Below are 15,474 nucleotides of genomic sequence, written 5' to 3'. Positions count from 1 at the left end.
AGCGCTTCGGTACGTGATTTCGGTTAACGACACCTATCGGACTACACAATAATTTTACTAACTAGTTAAAATAAGTCCATGGACTCCCTTTCAAGGCCCCATGGCCGAAATCCTCACCCCATAGTGATTCATTTGATTTATTTGGCCCAACTCATGTTTTAACATAACTAGTGATTAATAAGAGAAAAAGAACTTTTAATCTAAAGTCGACAACAAATTAGCCACTTTCTTCACCACCTCAACACCCCACCAACATCCTTCTCAACCATCATCTTCTTTGGGGATCAATAAACAATATCAGCTCCATAATTGTCCTTGTGCGCAATCAAACGCTCCTTAATAAAATATAATAACCAATGCATCTCGTCAAAACCGATTTGTAGACATATTCAGGCTTTCAATGTGGTCCTTGAAGACTTTTCAAAGATTTAAGACGAATTTTATAATTAAAAACTTATAATATGAATGGTCCAATTTGATTGTGTGTGATTACACAAACTAATGGAAATAGATTGTGGCCCAAAATCGGAGTCCAATGTCACGGGCATAATTCCAGCATACGGCCCAATATTCACTAGTCCATTAGAACTTGCAGCTCCTGCATCTAGAGGCAAAGCCGAATTCACGTATAGGGGATGTATTTCAAAAAATAAATAAATATCAACATAAAATTTTCATGTATACATCGTAACTATGCGATATTTAAGGGATGCGTGTGTTTATTATTTGGAGATATTGACAACTAATATACAATTTTTAACACATTATAATTCGTTTATTTGAAGAGTTGGGGGATGCAAAGCATCCACATGCATCCCACTGTCTCCGCCTCTGCATGCATCACAAACATTTCGAACAAACGTTTCATGGTTGTTGTGATGAAAGCAATGATTTTGAACAATGATGATTGTGTGTTTAGAGATTGACTCTAGTGTGTAAATGAATGCAACACTGACAATGAAAAAGCCCTTTGTACATGAATTATCTGACATGTTTAAGCTTAACTCCTATCTAGATATGCAGTTTAGATTATATTTTGGTCACTCTGGTTTAAATTTTGGAAGCGTCTTTAGTTTTGTTGTTAAGGTTTGAAGGTGAAAGTGGTCATAGTGATAGTGAAAATGATTTTTATGATTTCATCTCGTGTGCATTGAATGTGGAGAGGAGTTAATGATTTTTTGTAGTGTTCGCAGTGGCGATTTCAAGATTATAACTCAATGGGTCCTAAAAAATTTAATATTTTTGCACCACTAATTATATGTCAATGCTATTTTAGTGGTAATTTATCGTGAAATGAAAGTGTAAGTTCGAAAAAAAATATGGTTTGAGTAGTTAAATTTAGTGGTGTACAATAAGTTTAAAAGAACAACTCTAAAAAAATATATGAGGTCATACAGTTAAATTTATTGGTGTCATATACAATTTAAAAAACAGTTTCTACTAAAAAATTACAAACTAGTAGTGTCCCGTAATACTACGGACTTCTATATAAATTCACCTTCGTCAATCGCATGAATTTTACACGTAAGATTGGCAAAACATGAATCGTCAACCTTAGGAAAATAAATAGTAATTCAGGACAAACTACATGTATGCACAATTTTATTTTAAGATGAACATTTTGACTTGACAAACAAATTTGAAATTATCTATTAAACTCACTTTTAACTAATTAAATAAAAAATCTTACTTTTAAAATCTCTTCAATATTTTTTACCGGTAAAAAAAAAAAAAAAAAGATAAATGTAAATTGAACAGGACTTGAAGAGCTAGGAGATTACTAGTGATATACTTAACATAGTTTTACATACAAAACAAACTATTACAACATTTGAAAAACATAGTTTTACATACAAAACAAACTATTACAACATTTGAACAACACAATGAACAATCAACAAAACAAAACTATTGAATCAACCAAAAACCTCGTGTATTCATGCATCTAGAAGCACACGAAACAACAGGAATTGAATGTCCAAACACTTGATGGCGCGAAATCGTTCTGATATGATATGATGAATTCAAATTCATATCTGACCCAAACCAACAAGCCTCCAACAACGGTTCAAGCATTAATCCCACCGAATTACATAATTTCAAATTGCAGTGATATTTGATTGATTGTAAAAATAAAAATGTGCATTAACTTATAGGAGTAATAACTAAAAATAGTAACGTGAACCACGAGCCAGTAAAAGATTTTAACTACTCCGTATGTATTAGGCACAACGTATTTGGCTCCAACTTTTAGCCCAAAATAAAGTAACACTATACTTGATTTAAAGCGGGGATCTCCTATTTTCAAATAATTTCAACAAATCACAAATAATTTTTTTTTTTTTTTTTTTTTTTTTTTTTTTTTTTTAGGTTATTTTCTTATTTCTGTCTGTTTTCATTTTCAATTTCATATACACTTTAACTCCTCTAAATTGCCCTAAATCATACACAAATCACTCAATTAAAATCCATCTTTACATAATGTCATTCACCGCCGACCCAATTTCTCCGTTTACCGACGGCCATCGCAGTAAACACAAGTCTCAATCACCCCGCCGTCGTACCACCGCTAAAAAGTCATCATCATCATCGAAACCTCTATGGAAAACGATTCTCAGTATATTCATCAAGAACTCCACTCTTTTACTAATCATGCTACTTTTCATTCAAATGTTTCGTAAACTTGTGTTCAACCAGTTACAACCGAATCAAGATTCCGTTATCATATCTTCTGATTACGAAGCACAAATCTCAGAACTGGATACCTTTTTAAAAACTACCGCGAAAATGATTCAAAATCGGATCGATTCGGTGGATCAAAAGATCGGCAACGAAATTGAGGGTTTAAAAAAGAAATTCGGTAGCAGAATTGATGAAAATGCTGCTGAATTATCGGTCAGTTTAAGCGAATTGGTTGGAAAAATTGAGAGGATGGAGAATTGGTTAACCACTAATGGTGAATCTGAGTGGTTGTTAAGAGATGAATTTGATAAGTTTGTTGAGGAAGTTAAGGCGGTTAAAAAATTTAATAATTTTGGGGATTTGAACTTAGATGAAGTTAGGGCTTTTGCTAAAGGAGTAGTTAAGAAGGAAATTGATAAACATGCTGCTGATGGGATTGGGAGGGTGGATTATGCGGCTGCATCTGGCGGGGCTACGGTGGTGGGTCACTCGGATGCTGTTTCGTTGGGCAAGTTTGATTGGGTAAAAATGGGTAGGGTTAGTGCGAATGCTGTGAAGATGTTGCAGCCTAGCTTTGGTGAACCGGGTCAATGTTTTCCGCTGAAAGGGAATAATGGTTTTGTTGAAATTAAGCTTAGGACTGCTGTAATTCCGGAAGCTGTAACTCTTGAACATGTTGATAAGGTTTGTTTTGCTTTGCCTTTTACATTTTTGTAAGTACTTTGTTGACTGTGTATTAGTATTCGATGTTTGTGAAGCTGTAATTGTGCGTTGAATGGGGCTTGATAATAGATTTTAGGGCTATGATTTGTGTTATATGACAAGGTTATTACTGTAGACAATGTTAGCTTTAATAAGAAATGTTCGAGTGTATAATAGCAATCCACTAAATTTTAGTAATAATCTAATGATTAAATTTACTCCATTTAAACATTAAAAGGGATTGGGAGGCTTAGTGTATTCTTTAGAAACTAACATACTTTCCCTATTACGCGGTCTTTTAACAAAAATGAACCAAGAGGTAGTTTCCTAAAAGTCCATTGAATTCTTTGCTTGCTGTTTTTTTCTTAAAAAGTTATTTCTAAATGGTCAATAAATCAAGGAACTGATGTCTCTGAAGTGTTTCTTACAATCCATGGGTTGTAAAAAGCACATGGCAAAGGCCACTCGTAGAAGTGGCAAAATGGGCGGGCAGAAAATGTGGGATTATGAGGTTGAATTAACTTCATTGGTTGACCTGATATGTTCCAAATGTTTATTCTGAAACCATATATTTGATATTTTAAGTATATGTACATGTTTGTAACCCTATTGACCTTTTGTACCCTGAACAGAGTGTGGCATTTGATAGATCAAGTGCACCCAAGAACTGCAGGGTGTATGGATGGTTGCACAACAAGGTTACTGACCAGAAGAGGCAGTTGCTGACAGAGTTTGTTTATGACCTTGAAAAGAGTAATGCTCAGACTTTCAATGTGTTGGACTCAACAGGCTCGAGCATTATTGATACTATCAGGCTAGATTTCACATCCAATTATGGGAACCCAACACATACATGCATATATCGATTGAGGGTTCACGGTCAAGAACCTTATTCTTTTTCATCCCTTGTCTTGTAATCATTCTCTGTATGATTTTTGGACAAAAATTCTGATGTGTTACTATGTAGATTTATACTTGTTATGGTCAGTATGGATGATTGCTAGTGTTGTATCTGCACATTACCTGTTTTCACAACACACATGAAGACGTAATATGACAAGTTGACAACAAATTGAAACTCACTTATAACCAAAGTTGCAAAAATCGCTACTCAAGGAGTACTTGGTTGGGATTTTTAGGGAGTACTCGGCAACTCGAGGAGTACTTGAATGTTGATCAAGTTTGACTTTAACCATTTTAATTGATTTTTCACCAATTATGACAGTGTTTTGACCAATTTTGACTGAATTTCCGAGTAATCACTAGTTTTGGCTAAGTTTTGGCCGATTCTCCCAGTAATCTCGATTTTTGACCAAGTTTGACCAAATTTATCCCGAGTTTGAATGATTCTGCAACACTGCTTATAACACAGTTTGACATCTTAGTTTTAAATAAACACTCACTACTATAATAATTTTAGCAAATCAGAAGGAAACAATAAGTTAAATTCCAACACTTAACTGGTTTTTTTTGTTTTTTTTAACAGAACACTTAACTAGTTAACTGTACATAACCGAAACCCCTACTTACATAACCATCATCACTCCACCTACATTATCCCTTCTATGTAAATAATACCAATAATGACGTGCCTTCTACCACGTACCTAATTATTTTCATAATAAACTGTATTGGAACTCTTGTTCAAGTACTAGTTGCTAAGATAAGGACTTGAAATATTTGGCATTGGTTTTGTACAAACGCTGACAGTACAAGGTAACTGCCAATCTTCTAGAAGATTGATGGTTACTCAATTAACCCAAACATTCACCTATAAATACCACTAGTTGGCTATGGTTAAAGGATCATCTACAACACACATAAAATCTTCAACCATTTGCTATGCACACTTAACAAATTTCAAGCAGACACATCTTTAACCGCCCTTTTCGAAATCAACATTTCATATAGGGTTATTCACGGTTCCTGTGGTGTTGAAGTTATTCCACCCCACACTGCACTCGAGCTATATATATGGTTCGATCAATGAAATATAATTAATATTTATCGTCAATTATTTATCTATAAATCATTTGTTAAATGGTTTTTTACTATTCATATTTCTAATTTTGTCTTTTTACTGTTTTCATCTATATTTTCTGAGTTGTCATTTACTTTATTGTTTGGTTAGTATTTTAAATGTGCCTTGTGTAACAACCCTGCTATTCCCGTTAAACTTCGTTAACTGTATGTTAAGTTATTTGACGGAACTTACTGAAATTTTTGTATTTATTTTAATTAAATGCATACTTGAGTTCATGATGAACTACTATATTTAATATATGATTATATTATCCGGAAAACCTATTTCATGTTTTGAAATACTGAGAAAATGATACGGTTTTGAAAACTGCAACAGAGGTCCCGTGAGACTGCGAAACGCTCGATTTTTAATAAAATAATTATTTTTAATAATTATTAACTTTAAGAAAAACATATTTAATTTATTATATATTTAATGAATTAAACTTGGTGGGATGCGTTTTAACGATCAGTTAACGTTCCGGGAATTCGGTACGATTAACGACAACTAGAAACGAACCACACTTAGCGAAATAGCAAGCCAAAACATAATGTAATTCACTTTTAATAATTATATTATATAATTATAATTTTTTTAAGACACTTTAGACTTATTGGAATTTTTATAGATTAAAGACGCGGAAAATTAACGTTTAGCGCTTCGGTACGTGATTTCGGTTAACGACACCTATCGGACTACACAATAATTGTACTAACTAGTTAAAATAAGTCCATGGACTCCCTTTCAAGGCCCCATGGCCGAAATCCTCACCCCATAGTGATCCATTTGATTTATTTGGCCCAGCTCATGTTTTAACATAACTAGTGATTAATAAAGATAAGCCTAGCCCTAATCACATAAAAATAATGCGCTCTTTTTTTTATCCTTTACTGGCCGTGACCTGCTCCAACACTCATCATCATCTTGATCGAAACTTCCAAGCTCAAGAACATCATCCATAGTTGCTTGTTTGCTTAATCGTTTACATAATTGTGTTCCTCTCGTTCTCCTCTACGCATGTATACAAGTAATTGTTTGATTGGTGGTTACGCTTTAAGATTTTTAAATCGTCCGGTCTACGTACTACATTTGACTAAGCTTTTAATGTGCAAACAAGGTGAGTCTAAAGTCCCGCTTTTTACATGTTTTCTGGGATGAGAATACACGCTGATTACTTTTACGATATTACAAATGCTTTTACGTTTGACACGAGTACTGTTATACATGTTGAGTTTTTCAAAATTTGTAAGACCCTAATAATAATTGTACAGCAGTGTAATTATGGTACATGAAGTGTGGGTGACTTTGTATATTAAAACGGAGGCCAGAGAGTGATCTGGGCGGGGTGCGCTCAGCGCACACATAGGGGTGCGCGTGGCGCACTCCTCACTGTAGCCGGGTTCTGCTTGTTTTAATTAGATATTTTGATGGGCTTTTTGGTAATTTCACTTGCGAACGAGTTGGAGGCCAGTAGGTCAGATATTGGGGTGACATTCACTCTATTTCCAACAACCTCATCCTATCCACTTCAATTTTAGAGAGAGAGAGAGAGAGTGAGATTCTTGTGTGAGAAAGCTCAAGCAAAGGAAGAAGGAGCTAGTTTTGAGTCTTAGCTCGAGTTATAAAGTTGTTCATCTCTTCTCTAGCTACGTTTTGGTTGTAGTGGTATGTTCTAACTTTAATTTCCTTACTTTGATTTTGTGTAAGGGTTAGGGTTTGGGATAGTGATGAACATAAAACCCATATTTAATGATTTTGGGTGTTCTTGGGTAAGATGGAGTCATGAAGAATCATTAGTGACTAACCTAGGGTTTCAAAATGTTAATTGATGTTTATGAGTCCTAATTGGTTAGTTAATCACTAGCACACCTAGTTAATTAGTAAATGGGTGTTAGATGGGTTAGTGGATGACCCGAAATGGGTGTATTAACTTTAAATTAGTCAAATGGCTAATGATTGACCTAATTGGGAAATGTGGGTATGAAATACCCTAATTGTGTAATGGTTAGTGTTGTTGGACCTTAACCACTAGCTTTTAAGTGATTAATGATGGTCTTGACCGTTAAAGGGCGGTTTTGGTGAAAATGGGACATTTAATGCATTTAAGTCATTAAATGCACATAAGTAAAATTGTTGGTATTTAGTCCAACTAGTTTTGTGTGTTGATGGAAGTACTTATTATATTAGGTACTTGACTTTGAAGCTTGCGAAAGTATAAAACCGTCACCAAATCGTTAAAGGTGAGTGGAATGATTATATGCATATGTATGTAATGTATTTATTTGTATGCTATGGTATGAACCAAAGAGCCGGTAGTGCCATAGTATGTGCGAGCGTGCTATGATGTGAACCAAAGAGTCGGTAGCGTCATAGTACGTATGTTATAGTGTGAACCAAAGAGCCGGTAGCGCTATAGCACGATTTGTTAGGGTGTGAACCAAAGAGCCGGTAGCACCTTAGCGTTGTTAGAGTGTGAACCAAAGAGCCGGTAGCACTCTAGCGTGAGTATGACTCGAGTTGTGATGTAAACCAAAGAGCCGGTAGCATCATGACAAATGCGTATGGTGTGAACCAAAGAGCCGGTAGCACCATGACGCGAGAATGGTTAACCATGGTTGTGTATTGTTTTGTAGCATATTATATTATGTCGATTATATGTTATTGATTACGTTAGTAGCGGTTTGTTGGAGATTATTAGCTTTGTACCTGAGATGGTATGCTAATTGTAACATCCCGCATTTTTCCGTTAAATTATTTTAACGCCCGTTTTTTTCTTTTTAAATAATACCCTTCATATCTAGATTCGTATCCTTTGTTAAGTAACATTTTAAATATTCTCGTTATCGGATTTTTAATATCTCCCGTACTTCCGTGTAATTTAAAATAATTCATTTGGTCAATTCACGCACCCGCAACCGAACGCGAGGGACTAGTTTCGCCATTGGAGCAAAGATGTGACTAGCTTGACTAGTCAACACCCACCTCCCCATTTTCCTTTTCATTTTCATTTCCATTTTCTTTCTATACTTTCCAATTTTCTCTCAAACACCACTACAAAGAATCATCATCTAAATTCGGATTTGGAAGCTTCAACCAAAACAAAATACTTATTTGGAATCCTCTCTTCATCCTCTTCAATTTGATACCAACTTCATCTCATTTGGGTAACTTTCTAAAATCACTAATTTTATGTGTTCTTGAGATTTTTGAGCTATAAAGTTGTTAATTAGTGTCTATGGCTCATTGTGATGTCGTGTATGTAATTTGTATGCTCGATTCGTTGTTTTTGGTGTAACTAGTTCAATATGAAAAATTACTTGCTAAATCCTTGATTTTGGATGATCAAATGTTGTTAGATTGTTAAAGTGCATGTTTTAAAAGTGTTACTAGTATCATTAGCTTCGTTTTGATGTATAGGTTGATTAAGGAAACTCCAAGAACATGATTAGTGATTTTGTGAACTTGGATTAGGGTTTGATAAGCTTTAGATGAACTTTTGATGCACCAAATGCTATGAAATATTGTAGATAAGAATTTTGTTGCAATGTGTGTATGATTACCTTCGAAACGGCATATCATACATGTAAATTGGTTGCCCGAATCATAAAATGCGTTTTAGAACTTGAAACTTTGATTATGAACGTTTAATACGGTTTTTGGTTGTTGTTAGCGATGAATTGCTTGATGAAATGTGCTTAGTTGTTTTCCTTGTCAAATTACCTTTCTAATGATATAGGTTATGCGTTTTAAGTTTTTTCGGTGCATGAAATGTGTTATATTGTATTTTGGTTCGTGACTTGGACCATTTTTCTGCAAACTGCATGATTCCCAGGTATTGCGCGCCGCGCATTTACCCGCGTGCCGCGCAGAATCAGAGATCCCAGATGTTTGCCTTCTTGGTTGAGTTCTGACCAGAAATTGCACTTGGGTGCGCGCCGCGCAACCCAGTGCGCGCCGCGCAAAAGCCCCAGGCCACTCTCTTTTGTTTTTAAATGTCACAAAAAATGTTTCCGCTTAACTAAAACTCCGTTTAACATGAAACTTGACTATTAGGCTCTTATATGACTTCTCGTCTTGGGAAAATTGTCGGATACCCGACCCGACCCCGTTGACTTTGACTTTGACTTTGACCAAGTTTGACTTTTAGTCAAACTTAACCAAACGATTATACAATCGTTCTAACATACTTAACTACTTGTATCGTGCATGAAACTTGACAAATTGATTCACATGCTATATTAATCGAGTCGTAACGAGCCATAGGACTAATTAAACATCTTTGACCGTTTGTGTTTACCGTTATTGATACAACCTATATGTTTAGGTCAAGACTAGCTTTGTCTTTGCACGCGTCTACTTGTTGAAGTACTTTATTAACTCTTGCACTCAAGGTGAGATCATAGTCCCACTTTTTACTCTTTTGAACTTACTTTTGGGATGAGAAAACATAAACGATTCTTTTGAACTAAGTGAACACAAGAACGGGAAAACAAACATTCTACATACGAGTTTAGAACAAAAATCCTCAATCCGATTATCATTAGTTACATCAGATGGTGTAAGCGAGAACTTATGTTATATGGCCATATGGGTTTGACAACCCTCATCTTTGACGGTTCGCTACCGTCTACGAATGAAATATATTTTCGGGAAACAGTGTTGTTCTAGCACTAATTGATGGGGTATTCAACGGACGGAATGTTAAGTTTTGATAATTGGGTGCTCGTGAATATTAACTTTTAGAATGTGTTACTATTATTTCAACTTTGCAAACCTTGTGGTTCGACTTACTTACTTTTACTCACTTACTTACTTAAACCTATGATTTCACCAACGTTTTCGTTGACAGATTACTATGTTTTTCTCAGGTCTTGCACGATATGTGATACATGCTTCCGCTCACTATTTGATACTTGCATTGGATGTCGAGTATACATGCATTACTTGGAGCGTCTTTTGACTTTACTTTAAACCGTGTCGCCTAGATTTCAAATGTACTTATAACCTTGTAACTTAACTTTTGGTTGAACAATTCTTGTAAACTTTGAAAACAATCTTTATTTTGAAATGAGGGTGACATATTTTGGTCAAACATTGTCATAAAGACTTATGACCAGGTAATGGGACCCACGTAGTCGACGCCGTCACTTGACGATTTGTCGGGGTCACTACAAGTGGTATCAGAGCCTTGGTTGTAGGGATTTAGAGTTCATTTGTGTCCACCCCGAGTCATAGGGTACATAGGTGAATCTAGACTACAACCGGCATATAGACTGAAGTAGGAATTATTTGACTAATTGTGCATTTATACTCGAACTCTTCTATCATATCTAACTCGTATTCGATCTTGATCTTACGTTGATAAATTTTGTTGATGCGCCACCTTGACTTTATGAAGTAATGTTAAATGCACATGAGAATCAGGGTAATATAATTTCCGGGATTATATTACGGTGATTCACATGGACGTTCCGACATTATGACATAGAGAATTTAAGGCGAGTCAAGGAAAATTTTCTCTCTATCCTTATTCCATGCCACGGTTAGTATTGTTGAAAATACTAACCAACGATATTCTTGTCTCATGAAGGAACAATGGCTCACCAAGGTCAACACAACACTCCTCTCGAAACTCTAGAACAAGCTCTTCAACGAATGATAACCACCGCCGTGGGTACGGCCGTGGCCAATCACTTTTCTAACAACAACAATCATGGAGCCGGTAATTCAATCGAAGGTTGCTCCTACAAGAACTTCATGAAGTACAATCCTCCCACTTTCGATGGAACCGGGGGACCGGTTACTCTCACCCGATGGTTTGAACAAACAGAATCCGTTTTTAGCATAAGCGGTTGTCAGGACCAAGATAAGGTCAAGTTTTCCACCCTCACTCTTACCGGTATCGCTCTCTCATGGTGGAACACGTATGTACAATCAGTGGGTATCGATGAAGCCCTTACACTCTCTTGGACCGAATTAAGAGAAAGAATGATCACCGAATACTTCCTGCGCGATGAGACTCGAAGGCTCGAGCAAGGGCTAAGGAATTTAAGAACGGTCGGGAATGACCTCGGAGCTTATAATCAACGGTTTACCGAACTAGTCTCAATGTGTCCAAATCTCATGACTCCCGAATCCCTAAGAGTCGAACTTTACATGGATGGCCTCCCTAAGAGCATTCAACACGGGGTAATGGCATCCCAACCCACTAACCTACAAGAGGCTTTAACAAAGGCCCACCAAACTTTAGAAACGGTGAATGAAATGGAAGCACCGGTACGAATGGTCGAGAACCACCCGGGTAACAACAAAAGAAAAATGGGAAGCCTCGCAACCAAGCAACCACAACAATAACAACATCTCCAAGAAGCCTTTCACCCCCGGCGGCAAGAAGGGGTATGCCGGAACCCTACCTCACTGTAACAAGTGTCGCAAACATCATTTTGGTGAATGTGGCAAACCATTTTGCGTCAAGTGTCAAAGAAGTGGCCATGTGGCCCATGTCTGTAAGGGTACCGTTACCGTCGCTCGAAGGGTGCCCAACGCACACAGGACGGGTGCATGCTTTGAGTGTGGCCAACTGGGTCATTTTAGGAATGTGTGCCCAAAGAAGAAATCAACCCCAACGCACGCCATTGAACTTTCAACATCGACACCTAGGATGCCCGAGACGACGATGGACTAGTCACGGGTACGTTTCTTCACAACAAACCGTATACTTCATACTTGTTCGATTCGATTACTGCTAGACGTTTTACAACCAAGACTTTGACTTGTACTCATTACCTTCCATCTTTTCCCCTAGATACTATTTAGGCGATTTAAGCGACCAACGGAAAAATATTGTGTGCCTATAAATATTATCGGAGGATATACGTTAAGAAATTGAACTCGACACCAATAGAACTAAGGAACTCAAAACCTATTCATTAAGGAGAAATTGTTGCCCTACATTTATGTATAGATTATTGTGAACTAAGAAATTTTCGGTTGGAAACCGATACCCTCTCCCTCGCATCCATGACCTCATGATTATTTGCACGAATCCCGTATGTTCCAAATCGACCTCCGTTCCGGTTATCATCAATTGGGGGTTAAGTGAGACGATGTCTCCTAAGCCACATGTAATCAGGAAACTCTCCCAACTCAGACTTGTATTCGTAAAAATCTTAGATCTCACCGGTTGTTACCGAAGATTCATTTCTGACTTTTCTTGTGTTACACAACTTTAAACCTCTTCATGTCTGAGCCTTGAACGTGATTCTTCACACCAACCTTCCTAGCTAAATTCGTATAGCACTAGATGGAACTCAAACATGGAAATATTTCTACTTGAACGTCGAAAGGCATACTCTCTCGACTCAAAATCAACGTAACTAAAATTCGTTATTTTGCGCGAAGAATTCGAATACTAAATTGTGGATCCGATCAACTTTCTCGTCATCACGTACCACACTACATACCTATGTTATTTCACCGTTACCGTCTGATATTACTGGAATTTAAGATAACACACAATCCAACGATACTTCACTCTTCTTTGACTTAACGCCCTTGCGTTGCTGATAATCGTCCAACCATTATTCAACCCCGAACTATACAATTACGTGTACTATCTCGTTTCTCTTTCAGACTTCATTTTTTTTTTTTTGACAACTAGAGGCACGTTATGGCAACCTCGAGATGTAAGCTCATCCTATTCTAAGTCCTCGTTTCACTCCTATCTTTATCGCTCGCACTTCCGTTTAAGGGAACTCCTTGTAACATTTCTCCATGGATAGAGAAATTCCTCATATTACCTTAGTATTCGCCACGAGGGTGAATAGTCCTAACGAACATTTTTTTTTTTCGAACCCTAACTGACTTGTTCAAACATATCTTAAGAGATCCTATTCTAACACGGTGTACCATTGCCAATTACCTCGGATCAAAATACTCGTATCGCTTCTAGTTTTGCAAGAAACCTTGGAAACCCACTTAGACATGTGTACCGCGTATCTTCCACAACCCGACGAACCGAACAAACGAACGATTTACGTCTTGGAAAGACATGTCACAAACTCGTATTGTCACCTTTAGTAGATCACTCTTACAACAGTAGTTACCACTCGTGTGTTCACGCGCACTTTCCGAAACCCTATATGACCGCTAATGTCATACCCCTGTTCATTTAACCAAAGCATCAACCACCGAAATCTGAACTCCATCAAGAAACAACAATTGAAATCATTCAAATCCGAGGAGGGCTCGAGACGATCCGTAGTTGCCAAAAGAGTTATACCAAACTTAGATGAAAACCTCACAAATCCCAGTGTGTAACCGCGTAATATTGAGAAACCGCACCTTGGAAAGGTGTAATCCATTTTGGGAAATCGAGAAAGGCTATAGCCGCAATATTGAACCTTTTGAAACCTTGGGGCGTATTGGAACCGCTTCCTACCGTTTAGAACTTCCGACTCAATTAAGTTTCCGTTTACCTTACATTTCGTGTAACAAACATAGAAACGTGTCCTGCGGAACAGGAACGTGCAATTTCTTCTAAATGCACCAACTATTGAAGACAAACTTCTCTTCATAGGAAAACCAGTTGAAACCGGGGATCGTAAAAATCCAAATTCATGAGAACACTCAAGGACGTACCTTCACTTATTCATAGCATTGACATCTCCGGTCTCGAGTGAGAGGTATCGATTATTATTTCCAACTAAATTTCGGGACGAAATTTCTTTTGAGGTGTGGATAATGTAACATCCCGCATTTTTCCGTTAAATTATTTTAACGCCCGTCTTTTTCTTTTTAAATAATACCCTTCATATCTAGATTCGTATCCTTTGTTAAGTAACATTTTAAATATTCTCGTTATCGGATTTTTAATATCTCCCGTACTTCCGTGTAATTTAAAATAATTCGTTTGGTCAATTCACGCACCCGCAACCGAACGCGAGGGACTAGTTTCGCCATTGGAGCAAAGATGTGACTAGTCAACACCCACCTCCCCATTTTCCTTTTCATTTTCATTTCCATTTTCTTTCTATACTTTCCAATTTTCTCTCAAACACCACTACAAAGAATCATCATCTAAATTCGGATTTGGAAGCTTCAACCAAAACAAAATACATATTTGGAATCCTCTCTTCATCCTCTTTAATTTGATACCAACTTCATCTCATTTGGGTAACTTTCTAAAATCACTAATTTTATGTGTTCTTGAGATTTTTGAGTTATAAAGTTGTTAATTAGTGTCTATGGCTCATTGTGATGTCGTGTATGTAATTTGTATGCTCGATTCGTTGTTTTTGGTGTAACTAGTTCAATATGAAAAATTACTTGCTAAATCCTTGATTTTGGATGATCAAATGTTGTTAGATTGTTAAAGTGCATGTTTTAAAAGTGTTACTAGTATCATTAGCTTCGTTTTGATGTATAGGTTGATTAAGGAAACTCCAAGAACATGATTAGTGATTTTGTGAACTTGGATTAGGGTTTGATAAGCTTTAGATGAACTTTTGATGCACCAAATGCTATGAAATATTGTAGATAAGAATTTTGTTGCAATGTGTGTATGATTACCTTCGAAACGGCATATCATACATGTAAATTGGTTGCCCGAATCATAAAATGCGTTTTAGAACTTGAAACTTTGATTATGAACGTTTAATACGGTTTTTGGTTGTCGTTAGTGATGAATTGCTTGATGAAATGTGCTTAGTTGTTTTCCTTGTCAAATTACCTTTCTAATGATATAGGTTATGCGTTTTAAGTGTTTTCGGTGCATGAAATGTGTTATATTGTATTTTGGTTCGTGACTTGGACCATTTTTCTGCAAACTGCATGATTCCCAGGTATTGCGCGCCGCGCATTTACCCGCGCGCCGCGCAGAATCAGAGATCCCAGATGTTTGCCTTCTTGGTTGAGTTCTGACCAGAAATTGCACTTGGGTGCGCGCCGCGCAACCCAGTGCGCGCCGCGCAAAAGCCCCAGACCACTCTCTTTTGTTTTTAAATGTCACAAAAAATGTTTCCGCTTAACTAAAACTCCGTTTAACATGAAACTTGACTATTAGGCTC

The 15,474-nt window shown here is 36.9% G+C and overlaps 1 protein-coding gene across 1 annotated transcript; it reads left to right on the top strand.

Moving 5' to 3' along the window:
• Positions 1–501: 501 nt before the first annotated feature.
• LOC139848774 (SUN domain-containing protein 2-like) lies at positions 502–4,301 on the top strand. The gene is made up of 4 exons (XM_071838473.1): positions 502–637; positions 1,016–1,086; positions 2,371–3,366; positions 4,017–4,301. Exons 1-4 carry the CDS (start codon positions 502–504, stop codon positions 4,299–4,301), a joined length of 1,488 nt encoding a protein of 495 aa, XP_071694574.1.
• The last annotated feature ends 11,173 nt before the right edge of the window (positions 4,302–15,474 follow it).

This window comes from Rutidosis leptorrhynchoides, chromosome 1 (assembly GCF_046630445.1).
Source record: "Rutidosis leptorrhynchoides isolate AG116_Rl617_1_P2 chromosome 1, CSIRO_AGI_Rlap_v1, whole genome shotgun sequence".
NCBI classification, from domain to species: domain Eukaryota; kingdom Viridiplantae; phylum Streptophyta; class Magnoliopsida; order Asterales; family Asteraceae; genus Rutidosis; species Rutidosis leptorrhynchoides.
Note: the sequence above shows the minus strand (reverse complement) of the source record. Positions and strands in the feature narration are given on the sequence as shown.